A 25999-nucleotide genomic window follows, 5' to 3' on the forward strand; every position below is an offset into this window, starting at 1 on the left:
TAAATAAAAGTCTGCATGCTTTTACTCACCCCTTGGTGAAGCAGCCCCGACACGCGCCGTACGCGGTGTCCGGCCGCAAATTACCGCTGCCGGAATCTTCTGCCGACGGAGCGGCCCCGACACGCGCCGCACGCACCGGAGAGCTCAGTGTCTCCTTCAGCCGGGGCCCATCCCAAGCCGCACGCAGCTGCGATGGGACCCCGCCGGAAGCTCCCGCGGTGCAGACTGGCAGTGGCAGAGCTGCCAGTCTGAAGAAAAAAAAAAATTCTTAAAAGAGAAAACCCAAGAGTGACCAGCTCCCTTGGACACAAACCCAAGACTTGCTTGGAGGGGAAACATAGTAGGGAAGGAGCTAGCCACAGTGTTTGAGTTTTAAAGTGCCAGCTCCCAGTTACTGCCTACTATTCCCCCATTGTAACTGCGCTCCAGTGTCCCCTAGTGGATGAAGGAGAAATTGTACAAAAAAAAAAAAAAAGCAGATCTCTTATGCCGCTTTCAGATCGCAAATGCCGGATCCTACCCGGTAAGAGAAACGTGTACTTACCGGGTGGGATCCGGCATTTGCGCTCCGTTGCTGGCTTTCCGACCCGGCAATATACCGGGTCGGTTGCCATAGCATTGGAGGGCGCAGCAGCAGGGGCGGGGGTGGAGGCGGCGCCGGGAGATGAGCTCATCTCCTGCGCCGCCTCTGCCTATGCTGTGAATGGGAGCCGATTCGCATCGGAACGGCTCCCATTCACACTGCGCCTGACCCGGTAATCAACCCGGTAAGAACCCTTCTTTTTTACCAGGTTGAATTACCGGGTCAGGCGACCCGCTAATTCAACAAAGGACCTTTCACATCGCACACGGACCCGTTTCGACACGGCAATATGCAGTGTCGATACCGGGTTTTCAGTGCGATGTGAAAGGGGTATTAGTAAGTGAAGGCACAACCGAGGTGTCCCATGGTTGGGCTTCTTGCAGCTTTCCTGTACTTCTGCTGTGGCTTGAGAACACTAATATGGAGGCCAGACAGCTGCAAAGATATGGCTAATTTTAAAGCGCAACAGAATATGCTGCACTATATAAGAAACTGTTAATAAAAAAAATAAAAAAAGTTTATCCTCCTCCCTCTAATTCATGGGAGAAGTTAGGGTGATTTGGAGGGAAAAAGGAGGAGAATGGAGGTGGTGGTGATTAGTGCAGTAACCAGGGGATTGTGCATCCCTGGCAAACATAATGACTTTCCGGACCCCTGTTTTAAAACTACTGTCCCTACCACGGTAAATCACTTCAGTTATGGCTTATAATATAATACACAGAATGAAGCTTGTCAAGTGAATTTTATAGGGAGAAGTCCCAGAGGACTGGAGTTGGGAAACATTGCTGTACAGTACAGTGTCTTGGAACAGCCTAAAAACCTGTAACTATTTACAGAGTGCAATGATCTGCATTTACTTAGCATATGTGCCCCATATGCATACAGGGTGGTCTTCTGGTTGCTGAATGTCGGGATCCCGGCGCACAGTATACCGGCGCCGGAATCCCGACACCCAGCATACCGACACATTCTCCCTCGTGGGGGTCCACGACCCCCCTGGAGGGATAATAAATAGTGGCGAGCGTAGCGCGCCACCGTGCCCGCAGCGTGGCGAGCGCAGCGAGCCTGCAAGGGGCTCATTTGCGCTCGCCACGCTGTCGGTATGCCGGCGGTCGGGCTCCCGGCGCCGGTATGCTGGTCGCTGGGAGCTCGGCCGCCGGCATACCATACTACACCCTGCATACACACTGGTCTAATCCACTGCTCTTCTTCCTAGGAAACAAAATGTGGTTAAACAAACAGGTGCCTCCATTGAGCAAACAAAAAAAGTTGTGTGGAGCCGACACAAGCATCGTAGCGCAGTCAAATTACAGTTGACTAAATTAAAAGGCAGCAGGCAGTCACTCTGGTGAAATAAGGAATCGATTTTATTACATCTCATTTCTCTTGCAAATTTCTTGGTTATAGAAATCAAAGTATAAAAATCCAGAGACCATTTTATTCATCACGCATCACTCACAGTTGTCACTCAGGTACAATCATACAAGGGAGCATTGCAGAATGAACAATATATATGCACAATTTATATTCCTGTCTTGCTGTATACATTTTAAACTTCAGGTGTAATATGTTTGGTTCAAAAGGAGCTGGTTACAGCCGGGGTGAGTGGATAAATAATGGCCGGTCCCCCATTCCATGTCATCCAGTTCTGACTCTCCGGACATACACCCATTAAACTTGCTGATGAGGCTTTTTAGTTATTGCACAATAAAATTGGATGTGGGTCAGTTCACAAAAATTGCTTTATAGTGTCTCTATTACTGCCCACTTTTCTGCCTTGGGCCACACTCGGCTCCAAGAGATGTTTCTCTTCCCATTCTGGGAAATACGTATATTGTTTCCCACTATTGGTGACTTTTAATGTGGAGGAAACATAATGCGCAGCATGTTTTAGAATATTTTATCGGCAACTAAAGTAAACCATATCAGCCAATCAGATTCTGCCATGCCTTTAATGATTTATAAAATAAATGCAGTCATCAGACAGATGTCTACAGTCACTTATAGAATAAATACCCCCTGGTGTTTTGCTGTACTGACTGTTATACATTCTATTATAGAACTTTTTTTTTTTTATTGAGTCAGTGACTTGCAGTCAATAATAAACATGAAAAGAAAAAACAAAAGCACCAAATAAATTACTAAAACACTAAACACTTACTAATAAAAGATATTAGACGTTATACGGTGGGATGTAATGGAGGCTGAGATCGCAAGGGGTGCGGGATGCCGGCCGGTCTCAGGCTTTTTTTTTAAAGGAACAATCACTTACAAGGCAAAACCATGCCTTGTAAATGGTTGCCCCTAAAAAAAACATCCGAGATCATCCGGCATCCCACACCCCGGCGATTTCGGACTCCACTACATCCCACCGATAGATGAGTTTATAACCAATCAAAAGCAAAAGGCTGAAGGCAGACTTTTATACTGGTTACAGAAATCCAAAGTGACTAATATCCATAATAACTTTGAATAGTGCGTTATTTCTTATAATACTTAAGATTTACTGCGGAATCCAAACTCCTCTTTATACAGATATCACAGGAGTTGATTTATACATATACAATACACCTGTAATGCTACAGCCACCATAAGTTTTATTATTACAAAATTAGTGCAAAACATTTTCTTTCAGTTTATAGATCTTCACAAATAGAGCCAACACCACTACGGGAGTCCGCATAACATAAAGGACGTAATCCTGTAAACCACTAGGACACATCTGGCATGAGAAGTCCCAAAATTAAACGCTGCAAGGAATGTGGCTTATCTGTGATTAATAGTGATGGTTACTATTATTATACTAGAAACGTTAGAATATTGATAAAGTACCAGACTTCAGACTCATCCACCTAATTTACACGGGTAAAATAAATACATTTCAAATACTGTTGTAATGTACTTATATTGGAAAGATCATAATCCAATCTTCTCTCTCCGGAGGCTTGAAACTATAAAGGATAATTGGTTGTGGTTCGGAAACAAATTATTTTTGTGAGGTTCTCAAAAACAGCCTTATTAATTTGGTTAATTCTTTTGCAGCATTAAGTTTGGACACTAGACAGAATATATTGGTAAATGGGTACATGGACACGAATGAGACAGAGAACCTTATACGTCTGTGACTACAGGACTAGGTGGAGACAATGATGGAGGAGTGGTGGGTGATCAAACATAATTCAACAAGATCTAAACAAAAATAGTGTTGGGATCTAGGCTACTGTATACTTGTGGACCAAGGAACTCACAAACCATTATGTAAGGCTGCTATTAATGATCTTGCTTTGATTACAGCGCAAAGTCTCATACAATGTTCAGTAGTTACTTCGTGATTAAAACCAGGAACCAAGTGGTATGGTTCTTCAGATTCTTTCTAACTTTTATTATGGTTTGAGGACAGTACTATCAGCAGGGGAACCAAATAACCAGAATAACAATTTCAAGTAGAATTCAACTTAATTAGAACCATCATAATAGTAGTGGCAGTGTTAAGACTAAGTGTAACTCAGGTACTCCCCCTACTGGAATGTTTAGCAAACAATTTAGGAATGTCACAATAATTTTCTATTTATACCCCTTTCACACCGCACAAATAACCCGGTATCGACCCAGCATATTGCCGGGTCGACACGGGTCAGCGTGCGGTGTGAAAGCGCCATGTCGGACATCCCGGGTCGCCTGACCCAGCAATTCAACCCAGGAATAAAGCAGTGTTATACCCAGGTTGAAAACCGAGTCAATGGCAGCGTAAACGAGCTCCCGGGTCGAAGGGACCCGTTTACTACAACAGGGAGAGGCGACGTGAAGATGATCTCATCTCCCAGCGCCGCCTCCACCCCCGCTGCTATGGCAAACAGCCCGGCATATTGCCGGGTCGGGGAAGCCAGCAGCAGCGTCCAATGCTGGATCCCACCTGGGAAGGACCTGTTTCCAATTCCCGGGTGGGATCAGACATTGGCGGTGTGAAAGGTGTATCAGAGACACATCAGTTCTCTACAGCGTGAAAATAATGGATCAGATGCTGTAGCAGCCGTCAACTTAAGTATACACTCTTCTGTCTCCTCAAAACAGAGATTCCAAATGAATGGCAGGTTGTTAGGCACCGGATCTGTGCTCTACACCCATAATACAATTACACCTAAAATATGTAAATTATTGGTCCCGGCAAAAATCACTCCTGGTGTGTAAGTGTGTGTACATGTGTTTAAGGCAGACTAAATGGGCCAAGTGGTTCTTATCTGCCGTCAAATTCTGTTTCTATGAGTTCTTCTATAAGGACTGCACAGCACAAAAATCATTGCACTTTTACACTTCATGGTCCTATAATGCACATTTTCATTAACACCTTTTTAGCAAAAGGAGGTAGATGCTCCATTGATGGCTACCCCAAGAGAAAGTGCCAAAGCAAAATTATGGAAAGAGTTACAGCAGCCAGCCCCACACTGCTTAAAAAAACGAGGACTGGGTTTCGCTGTACTGGAAGATTGCTTGGTATGAGCTACAATTGTTCTTCGCAGTCTAAACTTAAAACGTCAACCTATAACTCAGACTTGAGCCGCTCTGCTAAATCCTCCTGGTCAATGTATCCTTCCTTTCCATACCACCGATGATGAGCTAGAAGTACGGCATTCTTGGCAGAGATGGCGCTCATCTCCATAGCACTGGCTGCCCATTCTATGCTGTTCAGATAATAAATCCCAGGATGCAAGATTATTGGGGGCAGTTTCTCGGGGGGGCTATACTTCGGATAAGCCAGCCATTTTCTTTCACTTACCGCATGATAAGACTCAAACAGCAGGCGCAACTGATAATCCATCAGTGAATCAGGAGAAAACACTTTATAGACCTTAAGGTCGGAGGTTTTTGCAACATCAGGTTTGGGCACTGGTTTTACCGGAGACACGGAACTGACACTACTGATGAAAGTTTTTGGATTATCTGTGGTTAATATCTCGGACAGGTCAAACTGACAAGGCTTTGAGCAGCCAAAGAAAGAAGCATTGATCCGTCCATGGACAAAGGTGGCCACCGTCTGCTGGTATGGTTTTGAAAATGTCTCTATGGGTGGACTGAAGCCCAGGAAATTAATGTTGGCAATACCCTTATTAAGAGGTGTTGCTAAGAATATAATATCATACATGCCCTGTCCGGACCCCGTGCTGGTCTCATAGATAACTTCATACAGTCTCACTGTACCTCCTAAAAAAAAGATGCAAGCGATAATGGATTAATGTGTGTGTTTCTCTGAAAAGTGTTTTTGAATTTTCCATTTTATATTACTATTCAGATTTATTAAATTATAATAAGTAATAAGTAGGACTAATGCTCAACATTAACTTGTTCTTATTTTCAATTTCATCCATCTCTGAGTGTACTTTGTATGTATTAATGTTTAGGCTACCTACATATATTCAGATGTAATAGGAATAATAGGCTATAAAAAATTGGTTTTATTGAAAGATGTAAAATAAAACAAAAATATAATGTTAGAAAGCAGTAAAACATGGTTAATCACAGTTTCAAATACAGGAATAATTTTCTTTTCATTAAAAATGGTTTAAACCAAAAAGGATGTGTTTTTTGTTTTTTTTTTAACAAAAAAAAAAGTTTTTCTTCCAACCCTGAATAGTCTAATTTTAAAGAAACAACAAAATAAAGATTAAGGGGGTTGGTTATTAAAATAGATGTGAGGGGAGGGGGGCGAATCAGGCATTGCTGCGACTTTTCAATGCCGGCAACGGTGCTCCGATTCGCCAGGCCAAATGCTGGATTCGTCTAAAAGTGCTCGCTGCTAAAGGGATACTTTTGAGCGAGATCCCCACCACTGTAAAGTAATTAAACCCTCACCCATGATTGTAATATTATAAATACAAAGTGCATGGTCACAAAAACATTTTTCTTTTTGTGTACTGAAGAGTAGAGGCACTCACCAGACTTGGTAGGACGAACCTTCTCTTGCACAGAGGTGACAGTGCCCTGAATTAGCTGGGCCTTTGAAGCATAGATTAAGCCAGTGCACACAAGCTTGTTCCCTCCTTCCACTGACCACAGTCCTGAGTCAGTACCTGCCAGAGACACCGCCCCTAGAAGAGCAAACAGTAAGGAATGATATACGCAGATAAAGGACATTTTATACTGCTTATGTTAAAAGTCAACAGTGCAGTTATAACGGTGGAAGAAATAACAGCAGAGGTGTAAATCTGACCAAGCAACATGCAAAGTGGTTGAATGCTCTATTGGATCAACCATAAGCGGAAATGTACTAAGCCTTGGAGAGTGATAAAGTGGACGGAGATAAAATACCAGCCAATCATCTCCTAACTGCCATGTTACAGGCTGTGTTTGAAAAATGACAGGAGCTGATTGGCTGGTACTTTCTCCCTCTCCACTTTATCACTTTCCAAGGCTTTGTACATTTGCCCCATAATCTGAATGCAAATTTGTTGCACACATGGGTGGCCAAACGGAATACATCTGTCTGTACAGGTGCAAGTCCAAGTATCTCAGGGGAAAATGTATCAAAGCTTGGAGAGAGATAAAGAACCAACCAATCAGCGCCCAACTGTCATGTTACAGGCTGTATTTGAATAATAGGTACTTTGGGGTAGGTTTACGGAGGCTGGGTACACAGTGGGACGATGTGTCCCCAGCTGATATGTCGGCCCGTAGGGTCATCGGATCCTGGGTGCAAATTGAACGGTGTAATGAAGGTCAGAGCAACATAATCGCTCCTTTCATTACACATGCCACGATCGCTAGCGTTATTGCCTGGTTGGCTGTGCAGCAGGGCCAGCCGGGCAACACTGCTAGTTACCGAAGGTACCCGCATATTGGGCACACACACTAAGCGGTATGCCAAATATGATTGCCAAAACAATATATTGGCCCAGTGTGTACCCGTTTTAAGCCTTGGAGAGAGATTTAGGGGTCTATTTACTAAGCCTTAGATGGAGATAAACTGCACGGAGATAAAGTGCCAGCCAACCAGCTCCTAACTAATTTTTCAAACCCGGCCTATAAAGGTGGGCACACACTGGCCGATATATTGGGCGTTCTCTTGAACGGCCGATATATCACGGGTCCGTCAACCAGTGTGTACGGCCGATACGTCGGTGAACTCCGTCGTTCACAGACGTATTGCGTCGGCCCCGCAGCACAGCCGACGGCCAATATATCTACCGATATATTGGCGCGTTGCTGTGTGTGTACGGCCGGTCGGCCAACCGCCCGTACACATGCTGTGGCGGCCGGCGGCGATTGACAGCATGACGTCAGTACCCGACGGATCGGCCAGCGTGTATGCTCAACACACTGCCCGATCCGTCCATAGATATATTTGCCAATCAATTGATCGGAAGATATATCTACCAGTGTGTACCCACCTTAACATGTTAGTTACTTTATCTCTGTCCATTTTATCTCCATTCAAGACTTAGTAAATTGACCCCAAAGTGCCAAACAATCAGCTCCTGTCATTTTTCAAACACAACCTGTAACATGGCAGCTAGGAGCCGATTGGCTGGTACTCTCTCTCTCCCCACTTTATCGCTCTTCAGGCTTTAATAAATCTCTCGCTCAGTCACATTGTGCTTTATGATGCATTTACATCCAGCTTCAACATTGATATCACACAGAGCAATTGTATCAGTGTTGTACAAATAAATACATTGGGGGGGAATTTAATTGTGCCTCGCGCCCCCTACTGGTAGTCTATAGCAATGGGTGTCTATCAGAGCTATTCAATTTTTGCTCCAAATAGACGCCGATTAGCTGCTATGCACACTTTTTTCTCACAGCCTTTGGAGGTGCCAGAAAAAATAAGATTTTAAACCTACCGGTAAATCTTTTTCTCCTAGTCCGTAGAGGATGCTGGGGACTCCGTAAGGACCATGGGGTATAGACGGGCTCCGCAGAAGACATGGGCACCTAAAAGAATTTTCTATTATGGTGTGCACTTGCTCCTCCAGACCTCGGAGAACTGTGCCCAGAGGAGATGGACAATACGAGGAAAGGATTTTGTTAATCTAAGGGCAAGATTCATACCAGCCCACACCAATCATACCATATAACCTGGAATACACATAACCAGTTAACAGTATGAACAAAACAACAGTATCGGTCCAAGACCGATTCTAACTGTAACATAACCCTTATGTAAGCAATAACTATATACAAGTCTTGCAGATTTTCCGCACTGGGACGGGCGCCCAGCATCCTCTACGGACTAGGAGAAAAAGATTTACCGGTAGGTTTAAAATCTTATTTTCTCTTACGTCCTAGAGGATGCTGGGGACTCCGTAAGGACCATGGGGTTTATACCAAAGCTCCCAATCGGGCGGGAGAGTGCGGATGACTCTGCAGCACCGACTGAGCAAACGCTAGGTCCTCATCAGCCAGGGTATCAAACTTGTAGAATTTAGCAAAAGTGTTGGACCCCGACCAAGTTGCTGCTCGGCAAAGCTGTAATGCCGACACGCCCCGGGCAGCCGCCCAAGAAGAGCCCAACTTTCTAGTGGAATGGGCCTTTACTGAATGCGGTAACGGCAATCCAGCCGTAACATAAGCCTGCTGAATCGTTTTACAGATCCAGCGAGCAATAGTCTGCTTCGAAGCAGGCGCGCCAATCTTGTTGGCAGCATACAGGACAAACAATGTATCTGTTTTCCTAATTCTAGCCGTCCTGGCTACATAAATTTTTAAGGCCCTGACTACATCCAGGGACATGGAATCCTCCAAGTCACTCGTAGCCACAGGCACCACTATAGGTTGGTTCATATGAAACAAAGACACCACCTTAGGTAAAAATTGAGGACGAGTCCTCAATTCCGCTCTATCCACATGAAAAATCAAGTAAGGGCTCTTGTAAGACAAGGCCGCCAATTCTGACACACACCTCGCAGATGCCAAGGCTAACAACATGACCACCTTCCAGGTGAGAAATTTAAACTCCACCGTTTTAAGGGGTTCAAACCAGTGTGATTTAAGGAACTGCAACACCACGTTCAGGTCCCATGGTGCCACAAAAGGAGGCTGGATGTGCAGTACTCCTTTTACAAACGTCTGGACTTCTGGGAGAGAAGCCAATTCCTTCTGAAAGAATATTGACAAGGCCGAAATCTGTACTTTAACAGAGCCTAACTTTAGGCCCATATCCACTCCTGTCTGTAGGAAGTGGAGAAAACGACCCAGATGGAAATTTTCCGTAGGAGCATTCTTGGTTTCACACCAAGAGACATATTTCCGCCAGATACGGTGATAATGTTTTGCCGTCACCTCCTTCCTAGCCTTTATTAGAGTAGGTATAACCTCCTCCGGAATACCCTTCTACGCTAGGATCCGGCGGTCAACCGCCATGCCGTCAAACGTAACCGCGGTAAGTCTTGGAACATGCAGGGCCCCTGCTGTAACAGGTCTTCCCTTAGAGGAAGAGGCCAGGGATCTTCCGTGAGCATCTCCTGAAGATCTGAGTACCAGGCCCTTCGAGACCAGTCTGGAACAATGAGTATTGTCTGTACTCTTTTTCGTCTTATGATCCTCAACACTTTTGTGATGAGAGGAAGAGGAGGAAACACATAGACCGACTGCAACACCCATGGCGTTACCAGAGCGTCTACTGCTATTGCCTGAGGGTCCCGGGACCTGGCACAATACCTCCGAAGCTTCTTGTTGAGGCGTGACGCCATCATGTCTATTTGAGGAACTCCCCAAAGACCCGTTATCTCTGCAAAGACTTCTTGATGAAGTCCCCACTCTCCTGGATGGAGATAGTGTCTGCTGAGGAAATCTGCTTCCCAGTTGTCCACTCCAGGAATGAAGACAGCTGACAGAGCGCTTACGTGATTTTCCGCCCAGCGAAGAATCCTGGTGGCTTCCGCCATCGCGACTCTGCTTCTTGTCCCGCCTTGGCGGTTCACATGAGCTATTGCGGTGACATTGTCCGATTGAATCAGAACCGGTAGGTTGCGAAGAAGATTCTCCGCTTGTCGAAGGCCGTTGTATATGGCCCTTAGCTCCAACATGTTGATGTGTAGACAGGACTCCTGGTCTGACCACAGTCCCTGAAAATTTCTTCCTTGGGTGACTGCTACCCATCCTCGGAGGCTTGCGTCCGTGGTTACCAGGATCCAGTCCTGAATGCCGAACATGCGACCCTCTAGAAGGTGAGCACTCTGCAGCCACCATAGAAGAGACACCCTGGCCCTGGGGAACAGTGTTATTTTTTGATGTAATTGTAGATGGGACCCGGACCATTTGTCCAGAAGATCCCATTGAAACGTCCTTGCATGGAACCTGCCGAAGGGAATGGCCTCGTAAGTTGCCACCATTTTCCCCAGAACCCGAGTGCATTGATCAGCTGACACTCTTTTTGGCTTTAGTAGTTCTTGGACCATGTTCTGGAGGTCCTGGACTTTTTCCAACAGGAGGAAAACTTTCTTTTGTTCCGTGTCCAGTATCATGCCTAGGAACGCTAGTCGAGTTGTCGGAACCAACTGTGACTTTGGTAGATTGAGAATCCACCCATGTTGCTGAAGCACTCTCTGAGAGAGTGAAACGTTCTCCAGTAATTGCTCTCTTGATCTCGCTTTTATCAGGAGATCGTCCAAGTATGGGATAATTGTGACTCCTTGCTTGCGCAGGATCACCATCATTTCCGCCATTAACTTGGTGAAAATCCTCGAAGCCGTGGACAGCCCAAACGGCAACGTCTGAAACTGATAATGACAATCCTGTACCGCAAATCTCAGGAACTCCTGATGAGAGGGATATATGGGGACATGAAGGTAAGCATCCTTTATGTCCAGTGACACCATAAAATCCCCCCTTCCAGGCAGGCTATCACCGCTCGGAGAGATTCCATCTTGAATTTGAATCTTTTCAGGTACAGGTTCAGGGATTTTAGGTTTAAAATGAGCCTGACCGAACCATCCGGCTTCGGAATCACAAATAGGGTTGAATAATACCCTTTTCCCTGTTGGCTCAGGGGAACCCTGATAATCACTCGCTGTTGACACAGCATTTGAATTGCAGCTAGCACTACATCCCGCTCTGGGGTAGATGCTGGTCAGGCCGACTTGAAAAATCGGCGAGGGGGCACATCTTCGAATTCCAGCTTGTAACCCTGGGAGACTATTTCTATCACCCAAGGGTCCACGTCTGACTGAACCCAGACTTGGCTGAATAGTCGAAGGCGTGCCCCCACCTGTGCGGACTCCCGCAGGGGAGCCCCAGCGTCATGCGGTAGACTTAGCGGAAGCCGGGGAGGACTTCTGCTCTTGGGAACCAGCCGCAGCAGGTGTCCTCTTGCCTCTACCCTTACCTCTGGCGAGGAAAGAGGAGCCTTGACCTCTTCTGGATCTATGCGACCGAAAGGACGGCATCTGATATTGTGGGGGTTTCTTTTGCTGTTGGGGAACAAAAGGTAAAAAGGTCGACTTACCCACGGTAGCTGTAGAAACCAGGTCCGCGAGGCCGTCCCCAAACCATACATCACCTTTGTAAGGTAAAACCTCCATATGCCTTTTTGAGTCTGCATCCCCCGTCCATTGGCGGATCCATAAGGCTCTTCTTGCCGAAATAGCCATAGCATTGGCTCTTGAACCCAGTAATCCAATGTCTCTTTGAGCATCCCTCATATATAAGACTGCGTCCTTAATATGAGCTAATGTTAACAAAATTGTATCCCTATCTAGGGTATCAAGGTCAGCTGACAGTGTATCTGTCCAAGCTGCTACTGCACTACAAACCCATAACGACGCAATTGCCGGTCTAAGCAAAGTACCAGTATGAGTGTACATAGACTTTAATGTAGTCTCTTGCCTGCGGTCCACAGGATCCTTGAGGGTCGCTGTGTCAGGGGACGGTAGCGCCACCTTCTTGAAAAGGCGTGTCAAGGCTTTGTCCACTGTGGGAAAGAATTCCCAACGTACCCTGTCCTGTGTAGGGAAAGGGTACGCCATAAGAACCCTTTTGGGAATCTGCAGCTTCTTATCTGGAGTTTCCCATGCTTTTTCACATAACTCATTAATTTCATGTGAAAGAGGAAAGTTTATAACCTGTTTCTTTCCCTTAAACATGTGTATCCTCGTGTCGGACACCGAGGGCTCAACAGTGATATGTAAGACATCTTTTATTGCAATAATCATGCACTGAATACTTTTTGTCACCCTGGGGTGCAATTTTGCTTCATCATAGTCGACACTGGAATCAGAGTCCGTGTCGGTATCTGTGTCCCTTATTTGTGAGAAGGGACGTTTCTGAGACCCCGACGGGTCCTGTGAGTCGGTACAATCCGTAGATTGATTACCTGCCGACGCGCTGGACTCTGCTTTGTCCAGCCTTTTATGCAGTGAAGCTACACTAGCATTTAACATATGCCACATATCCATCCAATCCTGAGTCGGCACCGCCGATTGAGACACACCACTCATCTGTTCCACCTCTTCTTTGGATAAGCCTTCCGTTTCAGACATGCCGACACACGTACCGACACCCCACACCCACAGGGATATAGCTATGAGGGGACAATTCCCTAAAGCAGGCCCTTTGGAGAGACAGAGAGAGAGTATGCCAGGACACACCAGCGCCAAACTGACCCAGGGGAAAAAAAACAGATAGCGCATATATATATATTTATTTCCCCCACTCACTGCGCCAAATATGTGCCCCCCTCTCTTTTTTTTTTCCAGCCCTCTTTCAGCAGGGGAGAGTCCGGGGAGCCAGCGTTCTCTGCAGCCTCTGTGGAGAAAATGGCGCTGGTTAGTGCTGAGTGATCAAGCTCCGCCCCCTCGCGCGGCAGGCTTCGGACACGCTCGTAAATTTGAAAAAAATGGCGGTGATCTGTAGTTTACTGCCTCCGCAGCCTAACTACATGCTTTAATGCCCAAAATGAGGTTTATTGCTGCCTAGGGCGCCCCCCCCCCCCTGCACCCATCAGTGCCCAGTGTGTGTGTAAGTGTGGGAGCAATGGCGCGCAGCTTCCTGCTGCGCGCTTACCTCATGAAGATCTGAAGTCTTCTGCCGCCTGACGTCTTCATATGTCTTTCATACTCACCCGGCTTCTTTTTTCCGGCATCTGTGAGGATGGCGGCGCGGCTCCGGGACGAACCCCAGGGTGAGACCTGTGTTCCGACTCCCTCTGGAGCTAATGGTGTCCAGTAGCCTAAGAAGCAGAGCCCTTAAACTCTTAAGAAGTGGGTCTGCTTCTCTCCCCTCAGTCCCACGATGCAGGGAGTCTGTTGCCAGCAGAGCTCCCTGAAAATAAAAAACCTAACAAAATTATTTTTACAGAAAACTCAGGAGAGCTCCCTGTAATGCACCCTATCTCCTCTGGGCACAAGATCTAACTGAGATCTGGAGGAGGGGCATAGAGGGAGGAGCTAGTGCACACCATACTAGAAAGTTCTTTTAGGTGCCCATGTCTCCTGCGGAGCCCGTCTATACCCCATGGTCCTGACGGAGTCCCCAGCATCCTCTAGGACGTAAGAGAAAAAAAGAAAAAAAAGGAGTTGGGCAGACTTCCAATAAAGATTTATAGACTGGTTTAGACGCTTTGTGCGGCTAAACCCGATGCTTTCAGCCGCCTTCAATGCTAATGGATGTCTGATCAGACACAAGTGAACTGCTCTGATAGACATCCATTACTACAGCCAGCAGGGGGCATGTGGTGCAACTGAATTCCCCCCCATTGAGAAGAATGCATTCTATTTGATCTCATTTTTAATTACAGCAGTTTGAAATTTTGGAATACAGTAGACTATACACAAGTTGTGAGATATAAATTAAATTAATATGTCACGGGCTTGATACTGTACAAGAGAAAGCTTTTTTCAATAAACGTAGCACTAGGACAAGAAGTTATGTACTAAAGCTGGAGGTTAACCAACTGAGGAGAAATCTGAGTAAGAATAAGGCCCCCAAAACGTAGTAGACAGGATAATATGGAAGGAGTCTGTAAACATGCTTGAGTGAAATTAGAACAATTCTAACAAAAACAAAAGAAAAAAAACAAAAAAAGTTAGGGTCTTCGGTTAAGAATAAAAATTCGTATTCAAGAGGGACATTTGCTATCAGTCATCAAAGGCAATAATGGGAATCTAAGTGGAAGCAGCTAATGTGGGGGTGTGCGAGTTGCCGTTACGTAGGAGTGTAAATGCCAGCATTGGCACCAGAAATCGCTCCCTTCCCCTTCACAGCATCTTCTACTGCTGGATTTGCACATTTTTGCTTGCCGCAGAACCAAAGTAAAGTAAAATAAATTGATATATCAATACCGAAGACAACCAATCAAAAGCACTTATTATAAAATCATTTATTCTCAGTACACAAGACAAAACACTACACATTTAACATGGACTCTCACCAACAAAGCCGTTGACTGTAACTCCTTGTCCGTAGTTGACTCTCATCGCTGGAACCACTATCTCATTGATGAACCTCTGGGAGAAGCCAGATTTCTGCATGGCTTCATCTATGGTCATATTTAGCTTTGTAGTGAAATCACTGCCCCCTGCGGCATGCAGTAAGGACTCCGTGGTGGAAAACGAATAGTCAAAAGTCTGGTACCGGTAAATCCTGCCAGCAATAAATACTGAAATTAGTGACACTGCAGCACTGAACTATATATATTCTGGACACAAAAATGGTCTGATTCAGAGTCACGCTGAAGTCCAAATGCAGCCACATCTTTATTAAGCAAACTGAGCATGCGTTACGGGATATATATGCATCTTTGAGAACTAATGAGCAAGTCAGAGTAAAGGCCCATACACACTAGAAAATATTGTGACCTATATCGCTCATTTTGGGCTTTGTGAGCGATATCGTTCACAATATCACCTAGTGTGTACACTCAATATCATTAACGATGCATGCTCTCGCACGTGTTAAAACACCCTCTCCCTCGTCTGAACATGTACAGACAAGGGAGCTCCTTGTTAACGACAGCCATGCTGCAGCATGTGCGTAGTTGTCCCCCCCCCTCAGCCACCGCCGCTCCCTTTCCCGCTGGCATCTGCAAGTGTGTATACACTTACCGATGCCGGCACCCTGCCGCTCCCAACATCGGCATCAGCGGGGGCTCGTTTAGTGTGTATGGGCCTCAACACCGAATATTTCAGGCCAGAAGGAAAACAGCTGAAGCAAAACAACTGGTTTATAGCAGTCTGCTATTTTTCAACAGCCTAAAAAGTTCCCAAGAAACTGTTCAGATATGATGTAGAATTAGAGTTGTGGTTCTCAAACCTGGTCCTCAGAAAGCCACACAGTTCACATTTTCCAGATCGTCCAGCAGCTGTACAGGTGTATTCATTACTCACCGATACATTTTAAAAGAGCTACAGGTAGAGCTAATTATTTCACTTGCATTTCTGTGAGGAGATCTGGAAAACGTGACCTGTTGGGAGTCCTGAGGACCGAATTTGAAAACCTGTGAATTAGAGTATATTCATGAAGTAGTGAAAAGAGTGGAGATGTGAACCAGTGGAGAAGTTGCCCACGGCAACCAATCAGCTGCTCTGTACAATTTTAAAGTATGCAAGTTATAAATGTTACGTCAATGCTGATTGGTTGCCATGGGCAACTTCTCCACACTTTTCACTGCTTCATGAATAGACCCCTATGGGAGCGATGTATCAAAGAGCACTAAAACAGATAGAGATAAAGTACCAACCAACCAACAACCAGCTCCTATAATTTTGCAAATAAAGCCTGTAACACGCCATTTAGGATCCGATTGGTTGATACTGTATCTCTCTCTAAGGGGTCTATTCATGAAACAGTGAAAAGAGTGGAGAAGTGAGCCTGTGGAGAAGTTGTCCATGGCAACCAATCAGCTGCTCTGTATAATTGTATAGTGTGCAAATTATAAATGTTACTTTAATGCTGATTGGTTCTTCTCCACTGGCTCACTTCTCCACAGTTTTCACTGCTTCATGAATAGACCCCTAAGCTTTGATAACTCTCCTCCTCCTATATTACAAACTCATCTGTACAGTGAAACATGTTAACAGCAAACAATAAAACTACTACATCACAAAAAAAATAAAAAAAATAGCAAACATTGGGGTCTATTCATGAAGCAGTAAAAAGTGTGGAAAAGTGAGCCAGTGGAGAAATTGGACATGGCAACCAATCAGCACTGGAGTAACATTTGTAATTTGCATACTATACAATTGTACAGGGCAGCAGATTGGTTGCCATGGGCAACTTCTCCACAGGCTCACTTCTCCACTCTTTTCACTGCATCATGAATAGACCATATTGTTAGTTCTACATAAAAATGTTACTATGTGCTGATAAGTTATGTCTAAACATACATGTAAAAGGATTTAATTCCGATTTCTGAACTCTTTTACAAAAAAACATAAATACCATTACGTACCTCATGAATTTATCCAAAACGCCTTCTACCCACATGTACATACGTAGGAAGTTGAGTCCATAAGACCACAGCATTTTTATTACATTTATCAGGTACCATTCACTCTCTTGAAAAACAAACTCATCCCCATTGTAAATTCCAATCAGACTGCTAGAGGGTGTCCGAGTATTGAGTCCTATAGAACAGACACATTTAATATATTTCTTACATAAGTAATCTGTAGCCTGTGTCTAAGTGGTCGATTAAGAACATTAAGCAAATATATACAAAAAATAAAAATGAAATAATGTACAAATCTCTCAGACTAGGAGAAATACACCATTGTGGAATAACATAGATATAAACACTTAAGGGGGTATTCAATTGAAGTCGGAAACTTTCTGACTATTTTAGGTCGGAAGGGGTTCAGACCTATTCAATAGGGCTTCATTTTTCCCTGACAAGTTGGGAATTCCCGACTTGTCAGAAAACACGTGGATCAGCGGATTAGCTGTGGATCCATGTGCTTTTGTCGGAAACGCGGCCAAATCAGACAGGTTTTGGCCCCCGTTTCTGACAATGTCAATCTGACTTTAAAAAAAGTCGGATTGAGGAGAGGAGACAGGGAATGGGGACATGTTTTGAGGGGTATGGGGGAGGATTAGGAGGAAGAGACAGGAGAGGAGATGGAGCGGGGACAGGTGAGGATGAGCTGAGGAGGAGGAGACAGGTTGCGACCTACATTCAGTGCCGGAGCCTCGCTTGCTGCAGTCGGGTGGACACCAAGTGCCGTGAGGTCTGGCGGCGGTGCCCCATCCTCCTGCTACGCTGCTGCCGCGGTGTTCCCCGCAGCGATGACCTGCTAGCGGAACGGAGGCGCGTCTTTACCGGGAGGGTGCCTGTTCGTGTCTGTGTCCTTTCTGACAATGTCAACCCGACTTTAAAAAAAAAAAAAGTCTGTTTGGCATTGTCGGGAACAATACTGCTTTGTCGGATACTTTCTGACAATGCTTGTCGGAAAGGATCCGACAAGTATTGAATATACCCCTAAATGTGTTGAAGTGAGAAAAAAAAGTGTCCCGTTCCAATAAAGATTCCATCACATGTAGATTTCTTGTCAATAAATCCCAGATGTCACCTCCAATGCACACGTGTGCAGAAGGGATGGTATCGGGATCATGCCACTTGGAATGCCGGCGCTCAGAATGCAGACAGTGGCATCCTGATGCGCAGAATCCCAACACCTTATTGGTAAGTGGGGGGTTTTTCCCTGCAGCAAATGTAATGTGTAAATATACCAGCAAAGAGAGAGACATTTTGGGATACAGATCAAGATCATGTGCTATTAAATGCTTTATCAATTGTCAGACTACATACATTAATTGATATGCTCTAGTGAAAATGTGGCAAACGTTACACAGGAAAAACCAGATGCCCCCTGAAAATTAGGATTCTCGAGCACACAATAAATATCTAGGCACTTCTCGAAATGCTGTGGGTCTTAATTGGATACACACTTTCTCCAGCAGGGATGAACGAAAGTTATGACATCACACCTTTTTTTTGCACTAGAGTGGGAATGGCTTGCTTGCCCACTTGTGGATTACTGTTGTTGGGCTATAAACGCTGGTGCTTTGCTAAGAGGGTGCTTGCAGTATTGTCACATTTATACAATATCGTGGTGGGGACTCAAAAACTGTATATAAATAGGTGCATTATTGAATTTATTATTGTAAACTGCAGGCTTGTTTGTTTATATTTCAAATGAATGCATCAGTTAAATGAGCAGTATAAGATATAGAGCTAATAATTATTAATGTTTTAAGAAATATAGGTGTATATTTACGTATTTTAATAGTTGATAAGCCAATCTCCCCTATCTTATCATATGATTTTGATCAACCGTATTTGTAATAGGTAGAGTTCTCATTCAGAGACTTGGTATTGAATATTAGTCCGTTGTGACAGGACTACAACAAAATGAAATCGGTCTGCTATGTGATCCAAGCCAGTGTTACTTTATACTGTAATATTTTGCTGTATTTATTCTGCATTGAATGAGCTATGTTGGTTTAATGTATCGTACCTTTTGTGGATAAGCACATTGTAAATATTGATTTTTGTACGAATGGGGACCCAGCCAGAATTTAACCCCCCTGACGAAGTCCAAGAAAGGTATCGGATGTGGCTTATTTGACGGTGACGTGTTGACGTCACATGTCCTTCCTAGTGCCTGGAGACGAGACCAGGAAGTGATACTGCGGTAATAGAATGGCGCTGTGCCGGATGACAGGGAGGCTCAGCAGTTTGGTGATGCTGGCAATCCTGCACCTTGGCTGGGTGGTCTAATCGTGCTACTGTCATTTTAGATGTATGTGAGCATTATTACCCAGTCAAGACTTGTTACACCGTTGCTCATTGTGCACCTTTCATGTTCTGATTTATTGGAGTCCATGGTTTGGACTGACTGAAGGAGCTGCACAACACGGAGTAAATTTACTAAGGTGGGAGGTTTTTTTTTTAGAACTGGTGATGTTGGCCATAGCAACCAGATTATATCTATTACCTTCTAGAAGCAGCTAGATAAATGTTAAGTAGAATCTGGTTGGTTGCTATGAGCAACATCACCAGTTCTAAAAAAAACTCCCACCTTTGCAAATTTACCCCCAACATCTTAGTGATACTGGGGAAGTCACACATATTCTGGATCTAATGGACTTTTAGTGCATGATCTTACGGTGTATATATAACAAATGTAAACATACATACATACATACAAAATTTTAAATACAACATGAATATGGTATTCAACACGTGGGAGGATTCCTAAGCAGCATTTAGCAATTTAATTTTAAAAATAGATTATCATTAGAATTATTATTCCTCTTTTGTGTGTCTGGATATTATTATACATCTGTTATTATTATTATTATTATTATTATTATTAAAAATAATCTTATAATAATAATAATAATAATAATAATAATAATAATAATAATAATAACAACAACAACAATAATAATAGTGTAATAATGTCTGATGGTGACACCCTACCAGAGCAAACTTACCTAAATCCTTGACAAATGTTTTCATGTGGAGGTTGAGAGGGTGTATTACCGACCCCCCAGCTTCATAGAGGTTTCCTTCCATCTCCAAGGTAGATAGACGACCTCCCACATCTCCTTTCTCAAATATGTCAACCTGAACGTCTTTTCCAAACTTCTGGCGTAGAAAGTATGCTGCAGATGTGCCCCCGATTCCAGCTCCCACAACCGCTAGAGAAGGCACAGTGGTATTAGAGAACACATTTTTGCAACTGCACCAAAAAGCGAGATTTTACTAAACACTGACACAGTGTGAAGGCTGCTTTTTCTTTATCAGCCTAAGAGATTCAGCCCATTAATTCACCAGGAACTAGTCACTTAGGTTCTGTGGCATCTTAATAAATATTGGTTGACTCCACTTTGACGGGTCATTCCAATTAGCGGAGATTTATTAGTGGTTGAGAGCATGAGTGGCTATATGCCACACTCACGGTTCTGCCAGATTCACGGATGTGTGTGTGCAGTTTCACAGGGAAGTGAACAAAAATCCATGACTCCGGGGGCAAGATAGGGCCACAAGGAGTGTGTGGGGGAAGAATTCCAATGCCGTAGCCAGATATCACACACCGCCGCAATGGCAACTCACGCCCCTCACGTCTGGTGGCTAGTTAATTGGACTGAGCCCTAGGTGTGTAATAACCTGAGAAAATGGTTCTTTATTGAAGTACTGTACATGGTTACAGTCACATCTTTTTTATTTTCCCTAAACAGCAGGCTGTGTGGTCAACTCGGTAGTTGCAAATTGGTCTGTATAAAAGGGAAACCAGTTATGCAATTGGCAATCCACATTCTCCAGATCAGGTCAGTCCACTTGATTTCCCATTCTTTATCATCATTAATGTATGTGTATCTAGCTGCAGTATTTTAAAGTATGTAACATTTCTAGGCCGCCATTCATAATTTCAGATCATATTTATGACAATGCAAAAGTTTTAAAATGTAACTTTTTCAATGGGCCATTCATGCACTACATGAACATTTCTAAAATCCAGTACTCACGTGTCCCAACAGCAAATGTTTCCCAGATTCCTGACTGTAGAAACAGCCGGGGTAATTACTGACCCAGCCAAGTAGGCTTAGTTGCTTGTGCAAATCTATACCTTTTTTTTTTACCTATAGGATTAAACTGAAAATTTAATATTTAATATCCACTTTCCTTTAAGGATACAGAAAAGCTCTGTGGAGGAAAAGAGATGCCAATTGTGTGACCCACAATTGGGTTAGAATACAGTTAGGATTTTCACAAAGTCCAGCTCTGACTTCTTCAGAGGAGGACACTCTCATACTGCCGAGACCTCCCCAAATATAAAGTTCACTTCTGACCCGACAGACCAGATTGCAAAGAAACAAAAGAGCCAGGCTTGTTAAGGCTATGTCAAGCACTTTCTAGGGGAAGTGGTTAAAATACTGTTAGTCAGGATCCAGGCAATCACAAAGCCGACGCCGGAATCCTGACTAGCTGTGAAATCCCACCGCCGGTATACCGGCGCCACAGGCTACTCTCCCTCTGTGGGTGTCCACGACACCCATAGAGGGAGAATGTAACCTGTGGCAAGCGCAGGGAGCCCGCAAGGAGCTTTCTATCGACCGCCCGCTGCCAGCATACTGGTGGCTGGAACGGGATCGAATCTGTATCGCAAGCTGCCTAACACCTTGAGATATGCACTAACTTTTCATAAGATTTTGACTATATCATACCCTCCAACTGTACCTTTTTAGCAGGTACAGTACCTTTTTTTTTTTTTTATGGTCTGTACCTGTTTTTGGCTCTCCAAACTTTCATTGAAAGTATAGGAAAAGGGGTGCGGCCACGCCCCTTTTCCTAATTTGTACCAATTTTTGTGTGTAAAATGTTGGAGGGTATGCTATATAGTCAAAATCTTACAGATTTATCCCACAGTGTGTACACACCTATGGGTTGCTGTTCAAAGTAATAGTTTTATACTCCAGGATAGAGGTTGGTCTAGAGACTTACTACAAGGGTGAGCGTATATGTAACTCAAAACAAAAACTAATTCAAGATGCTAAAAGTTTGCAGACATGTACTGAGGCCCCTCAATAAGGCAATTAAGGGGCCTCACCGCGGGGGTTTTACCGCATTTTCATATTTACTAACACCCTACCGCCGCATTTTCGGCGTCCAGGGTATCGCCATCTCTGGATGGCGATACCCTATAGAAGCCTATGGGCTTCTTTTCGCCGACCGCCACAACCCGCCGACACCGCCGCAGACGCCGACCCCCTCCCCCCCGGCTTACCTTCCTCCAGGCTTCCCTGGACCCGGAAGGTAGTCTCCTCCTCCCCCAAGCAACGCAGTCAGAAGTCCTTTCCGGCTGCAGGGGGAAGGAGGCGGCGCCGGGGGCAGCCTGCTGCTGCTTCCCGGCGTCTAGCCAGTGTGGGTACCCCTGGGAGGTGACGGAGACCCCCCGCAGACCACCTCACAGGTATCGCTGTTAGTACATATGCGATCAACATCGCTGCGGTAACCGGCGAGGGGCGGCGATGTATGTTAATACATCCCGCCCACTATGAGAGCAGCAAGAACATTGTTGCAATGAGGAGAACTGAAAACATTGCCAGAGCAAAATTTCTCAGTCACCATGCACTGCAACCAAGACAATGGGGTTTGTCTCAAATGATTTTCAAGATGATAACAAACAATTGGGGGAATCAACAAAAGACTTTATGGCAACAGCAGAGAACTTCAAGATAGGCATATGTGGAAAACTGGTCAGAAGCAGCAGATGCTGTCTCTACAATAAGGGAGTACAATCCACAGCATGCGTCTCTCCAACACCTTTTCAGAGCCCTAAGAAATAAAAGGACCTCATGACAGTAACTGCAATCCTACACTTTTGCCAAAAAAGGCAAGAAACCCAACAGGCAGCATCACCGCCATGGTACTTCCTTGTAATTCCAAGTCTTCTGCAACAAAGATGGGAAAGCATCAGCATCTAAAATCCTTGAAATGGACTACTAAGCAAAACTGCTGAAACAAGGTGTCTGGTCAAAGGTGACATCAGATGTTGGCTTCCATTAGCACAGAAAATAAATAAATGCATCTGGCTTCTGAAGTAGGACCTCTAAGTCTCAAATGACTGGGGAAATACAAAAACCTGACATATAGAGCTTATAATGGTCTTCCAAAATCTTTCCTTCCATTGGACTCATCAACACTAAAGTGCTCTGGTGCAGAAGTGCACTTCTGAGTAATATCAACAAGGCAACTATTGAGAGTTGTCATGTCACACACTGTCCAGCATGGAGGGATGGTCTGTATGGCTAATTATCAGTAATGCACAACTAGAAGGACAGTGCCGTTTATTTTTTTTATATTTCATTGCTTTTAGCTTCCAGTGACGATACATATTTAGAAATACAGCTCAGCAAGAGATTATGTATATATATATAATAAGAATTTACTTACCGATAATTCTATTTCTCGGAGTCCGTAGTGGATGCTGGGGTTCCTGAAAGGACCATGGGGAATAGCGGCTCCGCAGGAGACAGGGCACAAAAAAGTAAAGCTTTTACCAGATCAGGTGGTGTGCACTGGCTCCTCCCCCTATGACCCTCCTCCAGACTCCAGTTAGGTACTGTGCCCGGACGAGCGTACACAATAAGGGAGGCAATTTGAATCCCGGGTAAGACTCATACCAGCCACACCAATCACACCGTACAACTTGTGATCTAAACCCAGTTAACAGTATGATAACAGAAAGAGCCTCTTAAAGATGGCTCCTTAACAATATAACCCGAATTTGTTAACAATAACTATGTACAGTATTGCAGATAATCCGCACTTGGGATGGGCGCCCAGCATCCACTACGGACTCCGAGAAATAGAATTATCGGTAAGTAAATTCTTATTTTCTCTATCGTCCTAAGTGGATGCTGGGGTTCCTGAAAGGACCATGGGGATTATACCAAAGCTCCCAAACGGGCGGGAGAGTGCGGATGACTCTGCAGCACCGAATGAGAGAATTCCAAGTCCTCTTTTGCCAGGGTATCAAATTTGTAGAATTTTACAAACGTGTTTTCCCCCGACCACGTAGCTGCTCGGCAGAATTGTAATGCCGAGACCCCTCGGGCAGCCGCCCAAGATGAGCCCACCTTCCTTGTGGAATGGGCCTTAACAGATTTAGGCTGTGGCAGGCCTGCCACAGAATGAGCAAGTTGAATTGTGTTACAAATCCAACGAGCAATCGTCTGCTTAGAAGCAGGGGCACCCAACTTGTTGGGTGCATATAGTATCAACAGCGAGTCAGATTTTCTGACTTCAGCCGTCCTTGAAATGTATATTTTTAAGGCTCTGACAACGTCCAACAACTTGGAGTCCTCCAAGTCGCCAGTGGCCGTTGGCACCACAATAGGTTGGTTCAGGTGAAACGCTGATACCACCTTAGGGAGAAAATGCGGACGAGTCCTCAGTTCTGCCCTATCCGAATGGAAGATTAGATAAGGGCTTTTATAAGATAAAGCCGCCAATTCAGATACTCTCCTGGCGGAAGCCAGGGCCAGTAACATAGTCACTTTCCATGTGAGATATTTAAAATCCACCTTTTTCAATGGTTCAAACCAATGGGATTTGAGGAAATCTAAAACTACTTTTAGATCCCACGGTGCCACCGGAGGCACCACAGGAGGCTGTATATGCAGTACTCCTTTAACAAAAGTCTGTACCTCAGGAACTGAGGCCAATTCTTTTTGGAAGAATATTGACAGGGCCGAAATTTGAACCTTAATAGATCTCAATTTGAGACCCATAGACAATCCTGATTGTAGGAAATGTAGGAAACGACCCAGTTGAAATTCCTCCGTCGGAACACTCCGATCCTCGCACCACGCGACATATTTTCGCCAAATGCGGTGATAATGTTTCGCGGTGACTTCCTTCCTTGCCTTAATCAAGGTAGGAATGACTTCTTCTGGAATGCCTTTCCCTTTTAGGATCTGGCGTTCAACCGCCATGCCGTCAAACGCAGCCGCGGTAAGTCTTGAAAGAGACAGGGACCCTGTTGTAGCAGGTCCCTTCTCCGAAGTAGAGGGCACGGGTCGTCCGTGACCAACTCTTGAAGTTCCGGGTACCAAGTCCTTCTTGGCCAATCCGGAGCCACTAGTATTGTTCTTACTCCTCCTCACCGTATAATCTTCAATACCTTTGGTATGAGAGGCAGAGGAGGAAACACATATACTGATTTGTACACCCAAGGTGTTACCAGTGCGTCCACAGCTATTGCCTGTGGATCTCTTGACCTGGCGCAATACTTGTCCAGTTTCTTGTTGAGGCGAGACGCCATCATGTCTACCATTGGTCTTTCCCAACAGTTTATTAGCATGTGGAAGACTTCTGGATGAAGACCCCCCTCTCCCGGGTGAATATCGTGTCTGCTGAGGAAGTCTGCTTCCCAGTTGTCCACGCCCGGGAAGAACACTGCTGACAGTGCTATTACGTGATTCTCCGCCCAGCGAAGAATCTTGGCAGCTTCTGCCATTGCACTCCTGCTTCTTGTGCCGCCCTGTCTGTTTACATGGGCGACCGCCGTGATGTTGTCCGACTGAATCAACACCGGTTTTCCTTGCAGGAGTGGTTCCGCCTGGCTTAGAGCATTTTAGATTGCTCTTAGTACCAGAATGTTTATGTGAAGAGACTTTTCCAGGTTCGTCCATACCCCCTGGAAGTTTCTTCCTTGTGTGACTGCTCCCCAACCTCTCAGGCTGGCGTCCGTGGTCACCAGGATCAAATCCTGTATGCCGAATCTGCGGCCCTCCAATAGATGAGCCTTTTGCAACCACCACAGAAGATATACCCTTGTCCTTGGCGACAGGGTTATTCGCAGGTGCATCTGAGGATGCGACCCTGACCATTTGTCCAACAGATCCCTTTGGAAAATTCTTGCATGGAATCTGCCGAATGGAATTGCTTCGTAAAAAGCCACCATTTTTCCCAGGACT

At 44.9% G+C, this 25999-nt stretch overlaps 1 protein-coding gene across 2 annotated transcripts in view; it reads right to left on the minus strand.

Annotated features, from left to right (window-relative positions):
• Positions 1-1927: 1927 nt before the first annotated feature.
• Positions 1928-25999, minus strand: part of PCYOX1 (prenylcysteine oxidase 1) — a 56415-nt gene continuing 32343 nt past the window's right edge. For both annotated transcript variants that reach the window (XM_063932087.1, XM_063932086.1), the window contains exons 2-6: positions 20009-20215; positions 16962-17136; positions 14943-15154; positions 6514-6666; positions 1928-5782 (exon numbers count right to left, since the gene is read on the minus strand). In XM_063932087.1, coding sequence (XP_063788157.1) covers positions 5121-5782; positions 6514-6666; positions 14943-15154; positions 16962-17136; positions 20009-20215 — 1409 coding nt within the window. In that variant the 3' untranslated portion in view covers positions 1928-5120. The remainder of the gene's footprint in view (positions 5783-6513; positions 6667-14942; positions 15155-16961; positions 17137-20008; positions 20216-25999) is intronic.

The sequence above is a fragment of the Pseudophryne corroboree genome, chromosome 6, assembly GCF_028390025.1.
Source record: "Pseudophryne corroboree isolate aPseCor3 chromosome 6, aPseCor3.hap2, whole genome shotgun sequence".
Taxonomy (NCBI): domain Eukaryota; kingdom Metazoa; phylum Chordata; class Amphibia; order Anura; family Myobatrachidae; genus Pseudophryne; species Pseudophryne corroboree.